An 11,526-nucleotide genomic window follows, 5' to 3' on the forward strand; every position below is an offset into this window, starting at 1 on the left:
TTATTGTAATACAGTTAGTTCATCAAGTACTGTTGTTAATGTTTGGTAGTAAATATGAAGCACTAAAACAGAAACATAGACAGTAGCATAATCTATCTGGCTTTCCTTCATGCTACTTTTAATATGAGAAATAACTGTACTGTATACATGGGCAGGAATATTTGTAATAATTTTTAGTAGTATAATACCAATATATGTTTTTTTGTCTTTATATCCTGATATATATATATATATATATATATATATATATATATATATATATGATTTATTGTTCAGTTGGATGTTATTTCAAGTGTAAGCATTTCAATACAATAACAGCATTTACAGACATATTCATGAAATGTATTAGTATGTTTTTTAATGTTACCATTTTATGTATCCACTACACTATAGAAACTGTAAAAGTTTTAAATCTACATAGTTGTACAAGTATACTTTGTAGTATATTTCCTTTCTCTCACAGTTTCCGTAGTGTAGTGGTTATCACGTTCGCCTAACACGCGAAAGGTCCCCGGTTCGAGACCGGGCGGAAACAAGTTTTTCACTTTCGCTCTTTCCCCATAAAAGAAAATACAGAATGTTTTTCTTTCAACTTTTAGAGCCTCGGTAATAATTCTGTAGTGTTATGGAAATGAATACACCGGTGAATACATCTCAACTGTATCTTTGTCTGTATCAGATATTATTTAGGAAGAGGCTTGTTTTGTGTGAAATGTATAAAAGCTGTAAACATACTACAGAAGCACTGTACATGTTTGAAACATGCTTTTAAATATATAACATAATATACTTAAAACATTTTTTAATAAAATATTTTAAATGATAACACTTATTTACTTAAAGAAAGGTTTAATGAATATTACTGCAAATATATACGTTCAATGTAGTATAGAAAATATTATGGAAGAATAAAATATATATCAAAGGACATGTTTAATTACAAATGCAAAGTGGTCCAACAGCACAGACAGGCTGCCTTTATTTTCAATTATAATACAATGCTTCCCCCTTGTGGTGATTAGATCCAGTCCGTAAATTTATACAAAGCATCTTTAAAAATGTACACATCCATGGCCTACTCATGCCTTACCAACAAAAATCAGGTCAGTGTGTTTTTCCATTAATTATGTTACAAGCCCCAATTCAATTTTACCAGAACAATTGTTACTACCATACAGATTTGAGAAGGACCTGACAATAATTGTTTTCTTTATGCCAAAGAGGTCCCATCCCATGTATTAGTCTTCATCCAATTCTCTGCTTTTCTTACTTATCTCTCCAATGACATCCTGCAGTTTCTTGACCGACTGCACCATCACCCGGAAACTGTCATGGAAGCTGCCCATTCCCTCCTTCAGCCAAGTAGCCTGCAGCTCCCCAATCCACCTCAGTATTCCATCCAGCTGCTCCTGAACCTCCCTCTGCTCCTCCAGCTCAGTTAACAAGGCCTGCTGGGCACAAACCTCTGCTTGATATGAATGGTGCAGTTCAGCCAGGCATGACTCTAGCTTCAGAACCTCTGGCAAACCTTCAGTGAATCTTTGATGTGGCTTGTCATCTGGTAACAACACATTAGGTGGAACTGAAAAGACGTTATTGAGCAATTGAGTTTCCATGCGGCCTGATAAGCTTTCGAAACGCTTTTGGAGGAACAGTTGCAGCTTTTGGGTGCATTTCCTCGCCCTTAAACGAAGATCTTCATTGGGTTCAGTTCCACTTACATTTCTTACACACACTTCCTCAACGACAAGCAGCACTTCGTATAGGCAGTCTCGAAATGCACTGTAGATTCTGAACATGCAGGTTTGAGGGGTGAATCCAAAGAACTGTGCTTCATACAGACGAAGAGATGGAGACACAACCCCCTCTGAAAAAAAACAGATGCAAAATGTTACATTTTCTTGTTAAATGCATCAATATGAATATATTACAATCTACATAAGTATAAATATTTGTCAACTATTGAAAAGTCAACAAGATTACTAAATTGATGGACAGCTGGCCATGCAAACTTCACTTCAGCTAACTTAGAGCTACTGTTCCGATAGCTAGCATTCTACTGTAGTCCCTGCTGTTAATAGTTATTATTTTACAAAGAGCTGTAGTATTGTGTACTAGCTAGTTAACTAGAGACTACTTAGCCGGCCAGCCAGCCAACTTTAATTTTTTGCTATACCAACTTGTTTTGAGTGCAATGATGCTGATGCGGTATCCACAGTAGTTGACTAGCTAGTATTGCAATCTTGGCATGACTAGTAGTAGGAGCCCCGGCTCCAGGCAGGAACGATTCATGAATGGGTTAGGGAGTGTTAAATACTGCTACATACGAGGTAATATGGAAACATTCAACATATATACACATTTTCTTTTTTTAATGGTTCTTGAAAATCTATGAACACGCGCCTTTACCTTCACCAACTCGGTTCTCGTCCATCATCAACTCAAAATTCAGAGGGTCGCAGCTACTGAAATTCCCGCGCCATGTTTTATTGTATTGCTGTAAAAGTAATTTAATTGCGACTCTACGCGCTTGCGCCACCAACTGTTCAGGAAGACGTAGGCAAAGGAAAAAAGTAACAAAGCAAATAATAAAACTGCAAGCATATTAATTAAGACAACAATTCTCAATGAACAATTATACTAAAAATAACCCATGCAAAAGACATGCACCTGGTGGAGTTTCTTGCCTGAGAAGGAACACATCTGAAACTGAGAAGGCTATGAAGGATTGGTTGGAATATAAACGTCTGGGATTTAAAATACATTGCAATTTTTAAAGAAACCTGTTTATTTCTGTTAGTTATCTATAAATTATAGTTACACGTTTAAAACAAACAAAAAAGAAGATACTAAAACCAAGGTCCACTACAGTAGACAAAAATGAATAGTCATAGTAGAAGAAACAGATGGCCCGCCCCTTATTATTATTCGCTGAAAATATTGACGCGTACCAATCGAATTCTGACATCCTTTCACAGTCAGTTTGGGCCTTTGAGTGACATATATCTGGTTTGCTCACTAAACATAAACAAAAGTGATCTAGCCAATACCAGATCACTCTATGCTACTCCATTGCTCTTGTGGTGACGTGTCAAGCAAGTGCCGGAAGCGTCTGAGTTGTTCCAAGATGGCTTACCAGACATTTCAGCAGGAATATTTACAGATTCCTGTTGTTACTAGGGCATACACTACCGCATGTGTTCTCACAACCGCTGCAGTGGTAAGAAACAATTTGTAGAATATATTTATCTCACTAGTCATGTTTATGTCACTGATGACAAGCCGCTAGTGTCAGTTTCCTTCATGTTAGTTTGCTAGTAGCTGTCAGCTCAGCAAAACAGCACAGCAGCTAAGGTATTGCTAGTTAGGCTAATGGTTTGCTAGTCTATCTTAACAGCTAGCTCTACTTAAATCGGCGAACCGATTTCGAATCATTCATGGAGACAACTAGCTAGTCAGGTTAATTAATGCTGAGCTGTCACAACCTCATAGTGCATCACATTTGCGTCTTGATTGATAGACTTGCTAGTTAGCCAAGTCTCTTGGTTGTTGGTGCTTGTTATTTAGAGTCTCACCCAGCAGCAGTTCAGCAAGTTATTAAGCTAGAACTAGCTACGTACTGTACAAATGTTGTGCAGATGATAGTTTCTGTTTTATTCGAAAAGGAAAAGACTGTAACAATTTTTCGAATACGGACAAAAATATATCTTGCGTTGTTTTGTTTATTATTTTAAGACACCGTCTTACTGCGGTCTAGCCTTACTGCGAATAAGAACTCATATTTACAGAGGGAATAATCATGGAATTTGTGTGGAATGGAATTTGATGAATTTCATGGAATCTTATTTTGATGAGCTGCTCTTTCTCCCGTAGCAACTAGAACTCATCACACCTTTTCAACTATACTTCAATCCAGATTTGATACTAAGGAATTATCAGGTGAGTAAGCAATACTCAAATTAGTGACACAAACGAGTTGAATCGTTTTAAGGAAATGAAAAGCTTTTTCGAAAACTTAAAATTCCATGAAAGTCCCAAGATATTATACATTTCATAGGCAGTTTCTTCAGAGGTAATGTTGTCATTAGTCTGAATTATAGTATTCCCCTGTTGCTGGGATATTTGAAACAGGGATGCAATTAATCTCTATCATGACATAATGAGTCTAAAAGTACTATTTTATGTAATCAAAAATCTCATGCACTGCAAATGGCAAGAAAACATCTGCATATAATTCATGGCCTTCAGTGACATTCTGCTTTAGTTATCTTAGTTTTAGGAAATAATGAATATAGCCCACGTAGTAATGTGTTTTTTATTTTATTGGTACACATTATAATTATAGTATCATCAGCAAATGGCAACATGTATTAAAGTTTGTTAAAGTATGAATACACTTCTTGTTAATATTTATTGGGCCACTTTATAATGATTAATTGAAAAAATATGTTGTTGGAGTAAGTTGTCTGTTTTGATGTATAGAATATCTTGTGGTTTCAGTTTGGACAAATGTGCTCAAGATGAATTTAATGTCATTTTGACATATTAGTAGCTCCTTATTTTTTTTATTATTTTTTCAACAAGGTCCATAGACATGACTAATCATTAACATGACTAATTTTGTGCCCCAAAACAGAACCAACTTAATGAAGTATAGCCTACATTTTGTATATAATACTTGATCTCTACTCCCTCCTTCACTATACGTCTTCAGATGTTAGGCTAGGTTTACAGATTTTCTACATGCAGTTCCAAGACTTGACTTCATGTTGCTTCTCTCTCCAAGGTATGGAGAATCATAACCAACTTTCTATTTTTCGGCCCAGTTGGCTTCAACTTCCTTTTCAATATGATATTTTTGTATCCTTTCAGTCACATGCCTCTTTGAAATTTGCATTTGCATATGTTGTGTTTGTTTTGTGGTATTAGTAGACATGTATACAAAGTTATCCACACAGACTTGCTGTCACAGGTCCTCCAATTTCACAAGGAAATGGTATACTGTATTTGCTTTGAATTGGGCCCCTGTTTTGGTAGATGAACTACCAGTTGCTTTATGGTGGAGAGATGTCCTTAAGCATGACTTTCAGATATCGATACTGTCGTATGCTGGAGGAGGGTTCTTTCAGGGGTCGCACTGCTGACTTCGTCTTCATGTTCCTCTTTGGTGGCCTTCTGATGACTGTATCCTTTTACCCTAATCTTGTTTCAATATAATTAATTGTCACTGTAAGTGAATTCAATTAAATTCAGTTAGATAGGCTTTCTATAGATTGACAGATGGGTTTATGTTTATATACTGGGTTTAGGCTATTTAATTAATTTATTGATTTTAAAAGGAGAAATTTAAACTTGTATTTCCTGTTTTAATACAAATATGACTAAAACGTGATTACCTGCTGTAGTTTTGGTAGTGATCCTTATATGTGTTTTCATTTGTTGTATAATTTACTCATTACATTAAGACAGCCAATATAGCCTTTTTCTACACATCATAATCAATTCACTTTAATCTTCTTAATATCATCACAGATATTTGGCACTTTTGTGAGTCTAGTGTTCTTGGGCCAAGCCTTTACCATCATGCTAGTGTACGTGTGGAGCAGACGTAACCCCAATGTCCGCATGAACTTCTTTGGCCTGCTGAACTTCCAGGCACCTTTCCTCCCCTGGGTTCTGATGGGATTCTCTCTGTTACTGGGCAACTCCATCATTGTGGATCTACTAGGTACCGGTTGCAATTAACGTCACTCCAATTGGCCTCGCATCATTGCAAACCAATTTTACTGTCTATTCAATTAAATGCCTCTGTCTTTGTTGAGGATGGTTGACTGTTGTTTACCCTCCTCCTCAAGGTATTGCTGTAGGTCATGTATACTTCTTCCTGGAAGATGTGTTCCCTAACCAACCAGGCGGTGGCAGATGGCTCAAGACTCCTTCATTTCTGTGAGTTTGTGTTCTCCTCTGTTGCAGTCTATCCATTTGTGCTGATGGAAAAATAGAAGTGATTTTAATTGTCATATTTGTAGTTCAATCTTTTTCACCAAGAAACATTTGATTTTTTTTGTAATGTGTTGCTTATAGCCTAGGAATCATATAACCTAGCATACAACCTTTCACATTTTATTGGGATATGAATGTATGTCTTCCTTCTGTATTTTGTCCTCCACACAGTAAGATGCTGTTTGACACGCCAGAAGACGACGCCAACTACAACCCTCTCCCAGAGGAACGCCCTGGAGGGTTTGGATGGGGCGAGGGCCAGCGCCTCGGGGGTTAACATGGCACCTCTTATCATTACAGGATCACTTTCATGGACATTCCCTCAATGGAAGGCTAGGGGGACAAATTATGTGGTCTTTATTCAACTTGTTTCACTATAGTTCTGGATGAAGAAGGCCAATCTCCTACCTGAGCTTTCCGGAGATTCGTCGGTTGTCTGTGTACTGTATGTGGCTTACACCCCCCTCAAAGACTGTTCTAAAAGCCGGACTGTTGCCATAAGACCATCTGTGACGAGGCAACAACAGGGAGAGGGGACTTTGAAGGGCAAACATTTGGCTGTATTGTTGGCGTATGTCTTTATCTCAGAAAATATAATCAGATGAGCAGAAACAAGAGGACAAGGATATCTGATTGAATTGATGAATTCCGGTCAGATCTCGTGTTTTTCCATTTTACTTTTTTCTTCTTTTTTTTTTTAAGAATAAATGTGTGGCAAGCAAGAATAATTGTTGAGTATATTTTTTGTATTATTTTAATTGGTCTAATTTAGCATATCAATTGTGGAAATTACATCAAAGATGCACAGTTATTAATTGAATTCTCAATCACTTAATACTTGTGAACCTATATTCCTTCTGGCGCTGTCAAACACGCATGTGTTTTAAGTGTTAAACATTTTGCTTGTGTATGTTTGTAGCAAAAATAACACTGGGTGAAGTACAGTGTCTATATTTTTAAAACAAAAAAAAACTGAATTGTCACAGGGCACATTACAAGCTTTTATTCTAAAATAGATTATTTCTTTTATTTATCCTTTCAACCTACACACTCACAAACATAATGACAAAGCAAAAGCAAAACAGGGTTTTAGACATTTTTGAACATCCACTCCATCATACACCAACATGCTCCTAGTACTAATGACATCAGGTTGATGGACTCATTCTGCTTACGCTGACTTCAACATGACCAACAGCATATCTGAAGAGGAACAGCGCCTCTTTTGACTTGACAGTGTTATCCACAAATGTCAGTGATCGGTTGCCCACTGGTGCCACTCCCTCTTGTTTGTATCTCAAAATTTGTATTGAGTCATTAAAACAAAATAACATTTTCAATGTTATGTTATTGGCTAAAGACTAAGCAGTAACAGTTATATATATATGTATATTTGACAGTATATTTTTTAGAAAAAGAAAGGGTATGGAAGAATGTCACTATTACAGTATTTTGAGTTTTTATAACATTTATTACTTTAAAAAATGAAAGATACAATATGTCCAGGTAATTAATTGTACAGTTACACTGGTCCTTTATGTAACCATCCACTCAATTATCAAATTAATGTTTAATATATGTTCCACTCACGCACACAGAAAAATTGTAAGACAACAACCTTAGTGTCACTTAAATCTTATAAGTATGGTTTCCATAATGGTATGTATGGCTAAGCCAAGAAAAAAAACAATATTCAAGGAAAATATATTCCTGCTGTTGTCATTTCTTGGAAACTGGTTTTAAGCAGAAGCACAACATGCTTAAAAGGGTACAGCACTATGAGTAGACAGTAATTTCCTCCTGCCGTTCTGTGCTGCTTCCAAGTTTTGTTGAAACAGCTACAGTGCAACTACATCATTAGACCAAATGAATGTAATTTTCCACTATCTACAGGAAACATTTTGTGCTGATGTGTATTACTACGTATACAGTTAGCTTACAGTTTTACTGAGTTATGGTGACAGTAGGCTGATCTGCCAACTGTAGCTGATGTGCAGTGCCTCAACAAAGAACCAATATAACTAACTGCATCTTTAACTGATAGGACTTCACATATCCCAAACATTGAGGAAATACTGAAAACAAGGCAATCAATACTATATGATGAACAGATCATACAAAATATTATTCTTACACTATAGGCTCACAACATATTATAATAATAAGTATAGCTAACTATTAAGTATAGCTAATATTAACTATTAAGTTAACCCTTGTGTTATCTTCGGGTCATTCTGACCCATCAGTCATTGTGACCCACCGTCGTATTGCGACAACTTTACCGCATACAAAAACAAAGTGAAGCATTTTCTTTTAACCGTTGGGCTGTCTCAGACCCCCCACATTGCAAAGGTTAAAAGAAAATTATTTTTATTTGTTTTTGTATTGGGTAAAATTGGGTAAACACAATGATGGTTCATTATGAACCTTTGGGTCATGTGACCCGAAGGCAGCACAAGGGTTAAGCAGATGATGGATATAATAATGTTAGCATCCCTTTTTTCCCTCAATTCCTAGAAATAAATATGTCTTTAAATGACTTTGAATTTGGACTGTTGCCTACACTAAACCCTTTCCATTTTAATTGGGAAAAGAAAACTGTAGACATCTATACCTGTATCAGGACACTTCTCTGGTTTCTGGGTTTAGCCTGGCTATTAGGTCCACCAAGGTTTATCCCACATCATCATAGTCTTCCTCACTCTGTCTACCCTCAGTACAATCGTTCTTCCCAATGTCATCGTAGTCCTCTGAGGACACGCTGTGTTTGTCATAGCAACACTCCTGACTCACGGCGGTAAATTGTTCTATGTACGGAGGAGGCACAATCTGGTCATCCAAGGACACATAATCAGGTGGCTCAGCGAGGTTCTCGTAGCTGTCTGCTTCTGTGGAGCACAGAGACACATCAACAACAAAAATACTTGGGTTGGTGTTTGCAATTGTGGTACTGGAAATATGTTGGCAGTTAATAGTTGTATTTGATTCAGGCCTTGGTCATGTAGTGGACATTGCACAATATAACCCTTTTGTATTTTTTCTTGCAAACTACACTAAATACATTTCCTGTATTTAGAATGCTTACCAGGACATGTTTCAAACTGTGTTCTTGGTGGTAAAGGAGGCAGATCCTCTTCAATGTCTTTTGGGTGATACGAGTTGTTTCTGACCAGGGAAGGAGAGAGAAGAAAGGAGAGAAATATTTCTCTAACTGTGCTGCAGCTCATTCTACATTCATGCTATGTAGGCGACATGTAAGATTAGCCATTTTTGGAAAAAGGAAATGGATACTGAAGAGCTGTGTCACTTTCTCTAGGCCTACAGTCTTTGTACTAAGGCACCATAAGCATTTTGTTACATGGAAAGCCCCTAAACCAACATCATAAAAGTGGCTGGACTAGTGTTTTTGTGTAAGCTAAGAATTAAAAATCTGTACCATTTGAATACACTGTGTTTTATTCTACATTTTATTTTATTACTTCTATGTGTTAACTGATGAAGAAAGTATTTTTGATTACTTACTGGACATAGAATTTGGGTGAATTTGAAGTATGATCTGGAGGTGAATTTGTTTGGAACACATCAGCTGTAAAGAGGAGCAACACTGTGTGTTAATACAACTAATACAACAGTCAAGTATATAACTAAGGTGTTGATTGAAAGTAACATTGACTTTAAAGGCAGAGTAGGTAATGATGTTGAGAAACACTTTTTGTCATATTTGCTGAAATAAACTTTGCATCTAAAGGTTTGACAGTAAATTAATCCTACATCTGTGGGCATCGCAGGACTGTAATAAACACAACCAATCATTAAGGTCGTACCAGCGCTAATGATTGGAAGGCATTTGGACCAAATGCAATGAATGGACGGGCTCCTTGTCTGTCTACTTACCTACTGTACCTCAGCAGTTTCATGTGTTTTTGAGAAATGGGTTTTAAGGGAGGGGTGGGATATTTTGGTTTGAATCCTTTCAAACTCAAGCTAAAATAGCTAGGTTCGCAAAACTTACCTATCCTGCCTTTAAAGTATCTGCAGTATTTTTTTAAATATGGATATAATGTTTAAATACCTTTTTTGGAGATCCACATATTGATAAAGTAAAACGTGAGCCCAATCACCACAGAGACAATAACCATTCCAATGATTATCCATAGCCAGAAGTATTCTCGTAATTGATCCATCAATGCTTTAGTCTACACAAACCAAACAAGAACCACAAGTCATGAAAGATTTTATATGCAGTGTACTTGGATATTTAATACTGTACATGCATGTGTGAACCAAGCTTCACAGTCACACTGGCTTAAATATTTGTAACATACTTAGACATTGGTACATACACTTTCTGATTTTCAACAGAAGGAATGGAAAACTGTAGAAAAAAAGAAGTAGTTTGTGGTGGACCACAAACCAGTTCTGTAGTATCATGTGCTAGGTTGTACTGTTACTGTAAACTGACAAGTTTCTCACGAGCGACAGTCTCACATTCTTGTGCTTTTTTATTCATAACTGCTGATAGTCTTACCCCTCATGAACTTTAATCAGAATTTTTCTCATGAACTCACTGTTACCATTGTGACAGAACAACTCTTATTTCTTTAAGCAGAGTTTTGTGCAAATGCTAATTGTTTGTTTATTGAGGACACTGCATCCTCTCACAGCTGCAGCTCTTATTTTAGAAGTGTCAAGTTAATCACTTCCTGACATGTACATGTTCTTACAGTCATCCAGCACAAAGTAAGACAGGCACCAGTCAATGCCCCAAATCTAGATTGCATAGGTGCTTATCTGTTCTACCCCAAGCCTTTTTCGCAAAAAAAAAAAAGAAAGAAATGGCAGAAATTATGTTGGCATTACTGAACCTGGATGACAAAAAAAAATATATATTATGACATCAAACACAAAATGTATTCCGTTGTCACAACAATGTATTTCCATTACAACATTACAATGCTTGCTTGTCCTTTACAGTGTTCTCTTCACTAAACACAAGGGACCTCACACTGACAGAAGCTTTCTTACCGTACTGAATCCAACGAAAAACTGAGGATGTGTTGATATTGCTGTTAAAAGCTAAATGTAGATGACAGGAAGCTTCTTCTTGAGGTCATGATGAGTCTCGAGGTCTTGTCTGTTTGAGCCAACTCATTTCCCTTTAGTCTTTTTTAAGGAAATCCAAATGACTACCATAACCCCTGCCCCCACCCGGCTATTTGCTTCACTGATTCAGACTGACAGTTTTCAGTGTTCACACCCTATTTGGGCCTAGGCATAGGCAGGATGGACAAATTGTACAATTTGCTGTGTTAGCTCACAATTAGGAGTACATTTACATTTACATTTATTCATTTAGCAGACGCTTTTATCCAAAGCGACTTCCAAGAGAGAGCTTTACAAAGTGCATAGGTCACTGATCATAACAACGAGATAGCCACAAAACATTGCGAGTAGCCAAAACATGAAGCACACATTGTGAACAACCAAAATAAGTGCCAAAGAGAAGAACCATAAGAGCATGTA

At 36.8% G+C, this 11,526-nt stretch overlaps 2 protein-coding genes and 1 non-coding gene across 3 annotated transcripts; 2 read left to right on the forward strand and 1 right to left on the reverse strand.

Moving 5' to 3' along the window:
- Window positions 1-462: 462 nt before the first annotated feature.
- On the forward strand, window positions 463-535 carry trnav-aac (transfer RNA valine (anticodon AAC)). Its single transcript has one exon. It is a non-coding gene; the product is annotated as a tRNA-Val (tRNA).
- A 74-nt stretch (window positions 536-609) lies between these two features.
- Window positions 610-2,605, reverse strand: LOC134040011 (protein MIS12 homolog; the record flags this gene model as incomplete). The annotated part of the gene is made up of 2 exons (XM_062486231.1): window positions 610-1,867; window positions 2,410-2,605. Coding segments are annotated over 2 exons (825 nt in total), but the record flags the coding sequence as incomplete, so codon positions are not given.
- Window positions 2,606-3,063: 458 nt separating this feature from the next.
- Window positions 3,064-7,835, forward strand: derl2 (derlin 2). Its single transcript, XM_062485584.1, has 7 exons — window positions 3,064-3,220; window positions 3,874-3,939; window positions 4,787-4,860; window positions 5,091-5,184; window positions 5,533-5,728; window positions 5,856-5,946; window positions 6,175-7,835. Exons 1-7 carry the CDS (start codon window positions 3,128-3,130, stop codon window positions 6,278-6,280), a joined length of 720 nt encoding a protein of 239 aa, XP_062341568.1. The 5' UTR covers window positions 3,064-3,127; the 3' UTR covers window positions 6,281-7,835.
- Window positions 7,836-11,526: the final 3,691 nt, after the last annotated feature.

Source organism: Osmerus eperlanus, chromosome 19, assembly GCF_963692335.1.
Source record: "Osmerus eperlanus chromosome 19, fOsmEpe2.1, whole genome shotgun sequence".
NCBI lineage: Eukaryota > Metazoa > Chordata > Actinopteri > Osmeriformes > Osmeridae > Osmerus > Osmerus eperlanus.

Coding starts and splice junctions, on each gene's coding strand:
- derl2 (XM_062485584.1), top strand. CDS start 3,128: ATGGCTTACCAGACATTTCAGCAGGAATATTTACAGATTCCTGTTGTT. Junction 3,221..3,873: donor TTCTCACAACCGCTGCAGTG/GTAAGAAACAAT, acceptor TTTCTCCCGTAG/CAACTAGAACTCATCACACC. Junction 5,185..5,532: donor TTGGTGGCCTTCTGATGACT/GTATCCTTTTAC, acceptor ATATCATCACAG/ATATTTGGCACTTTTGTGAG.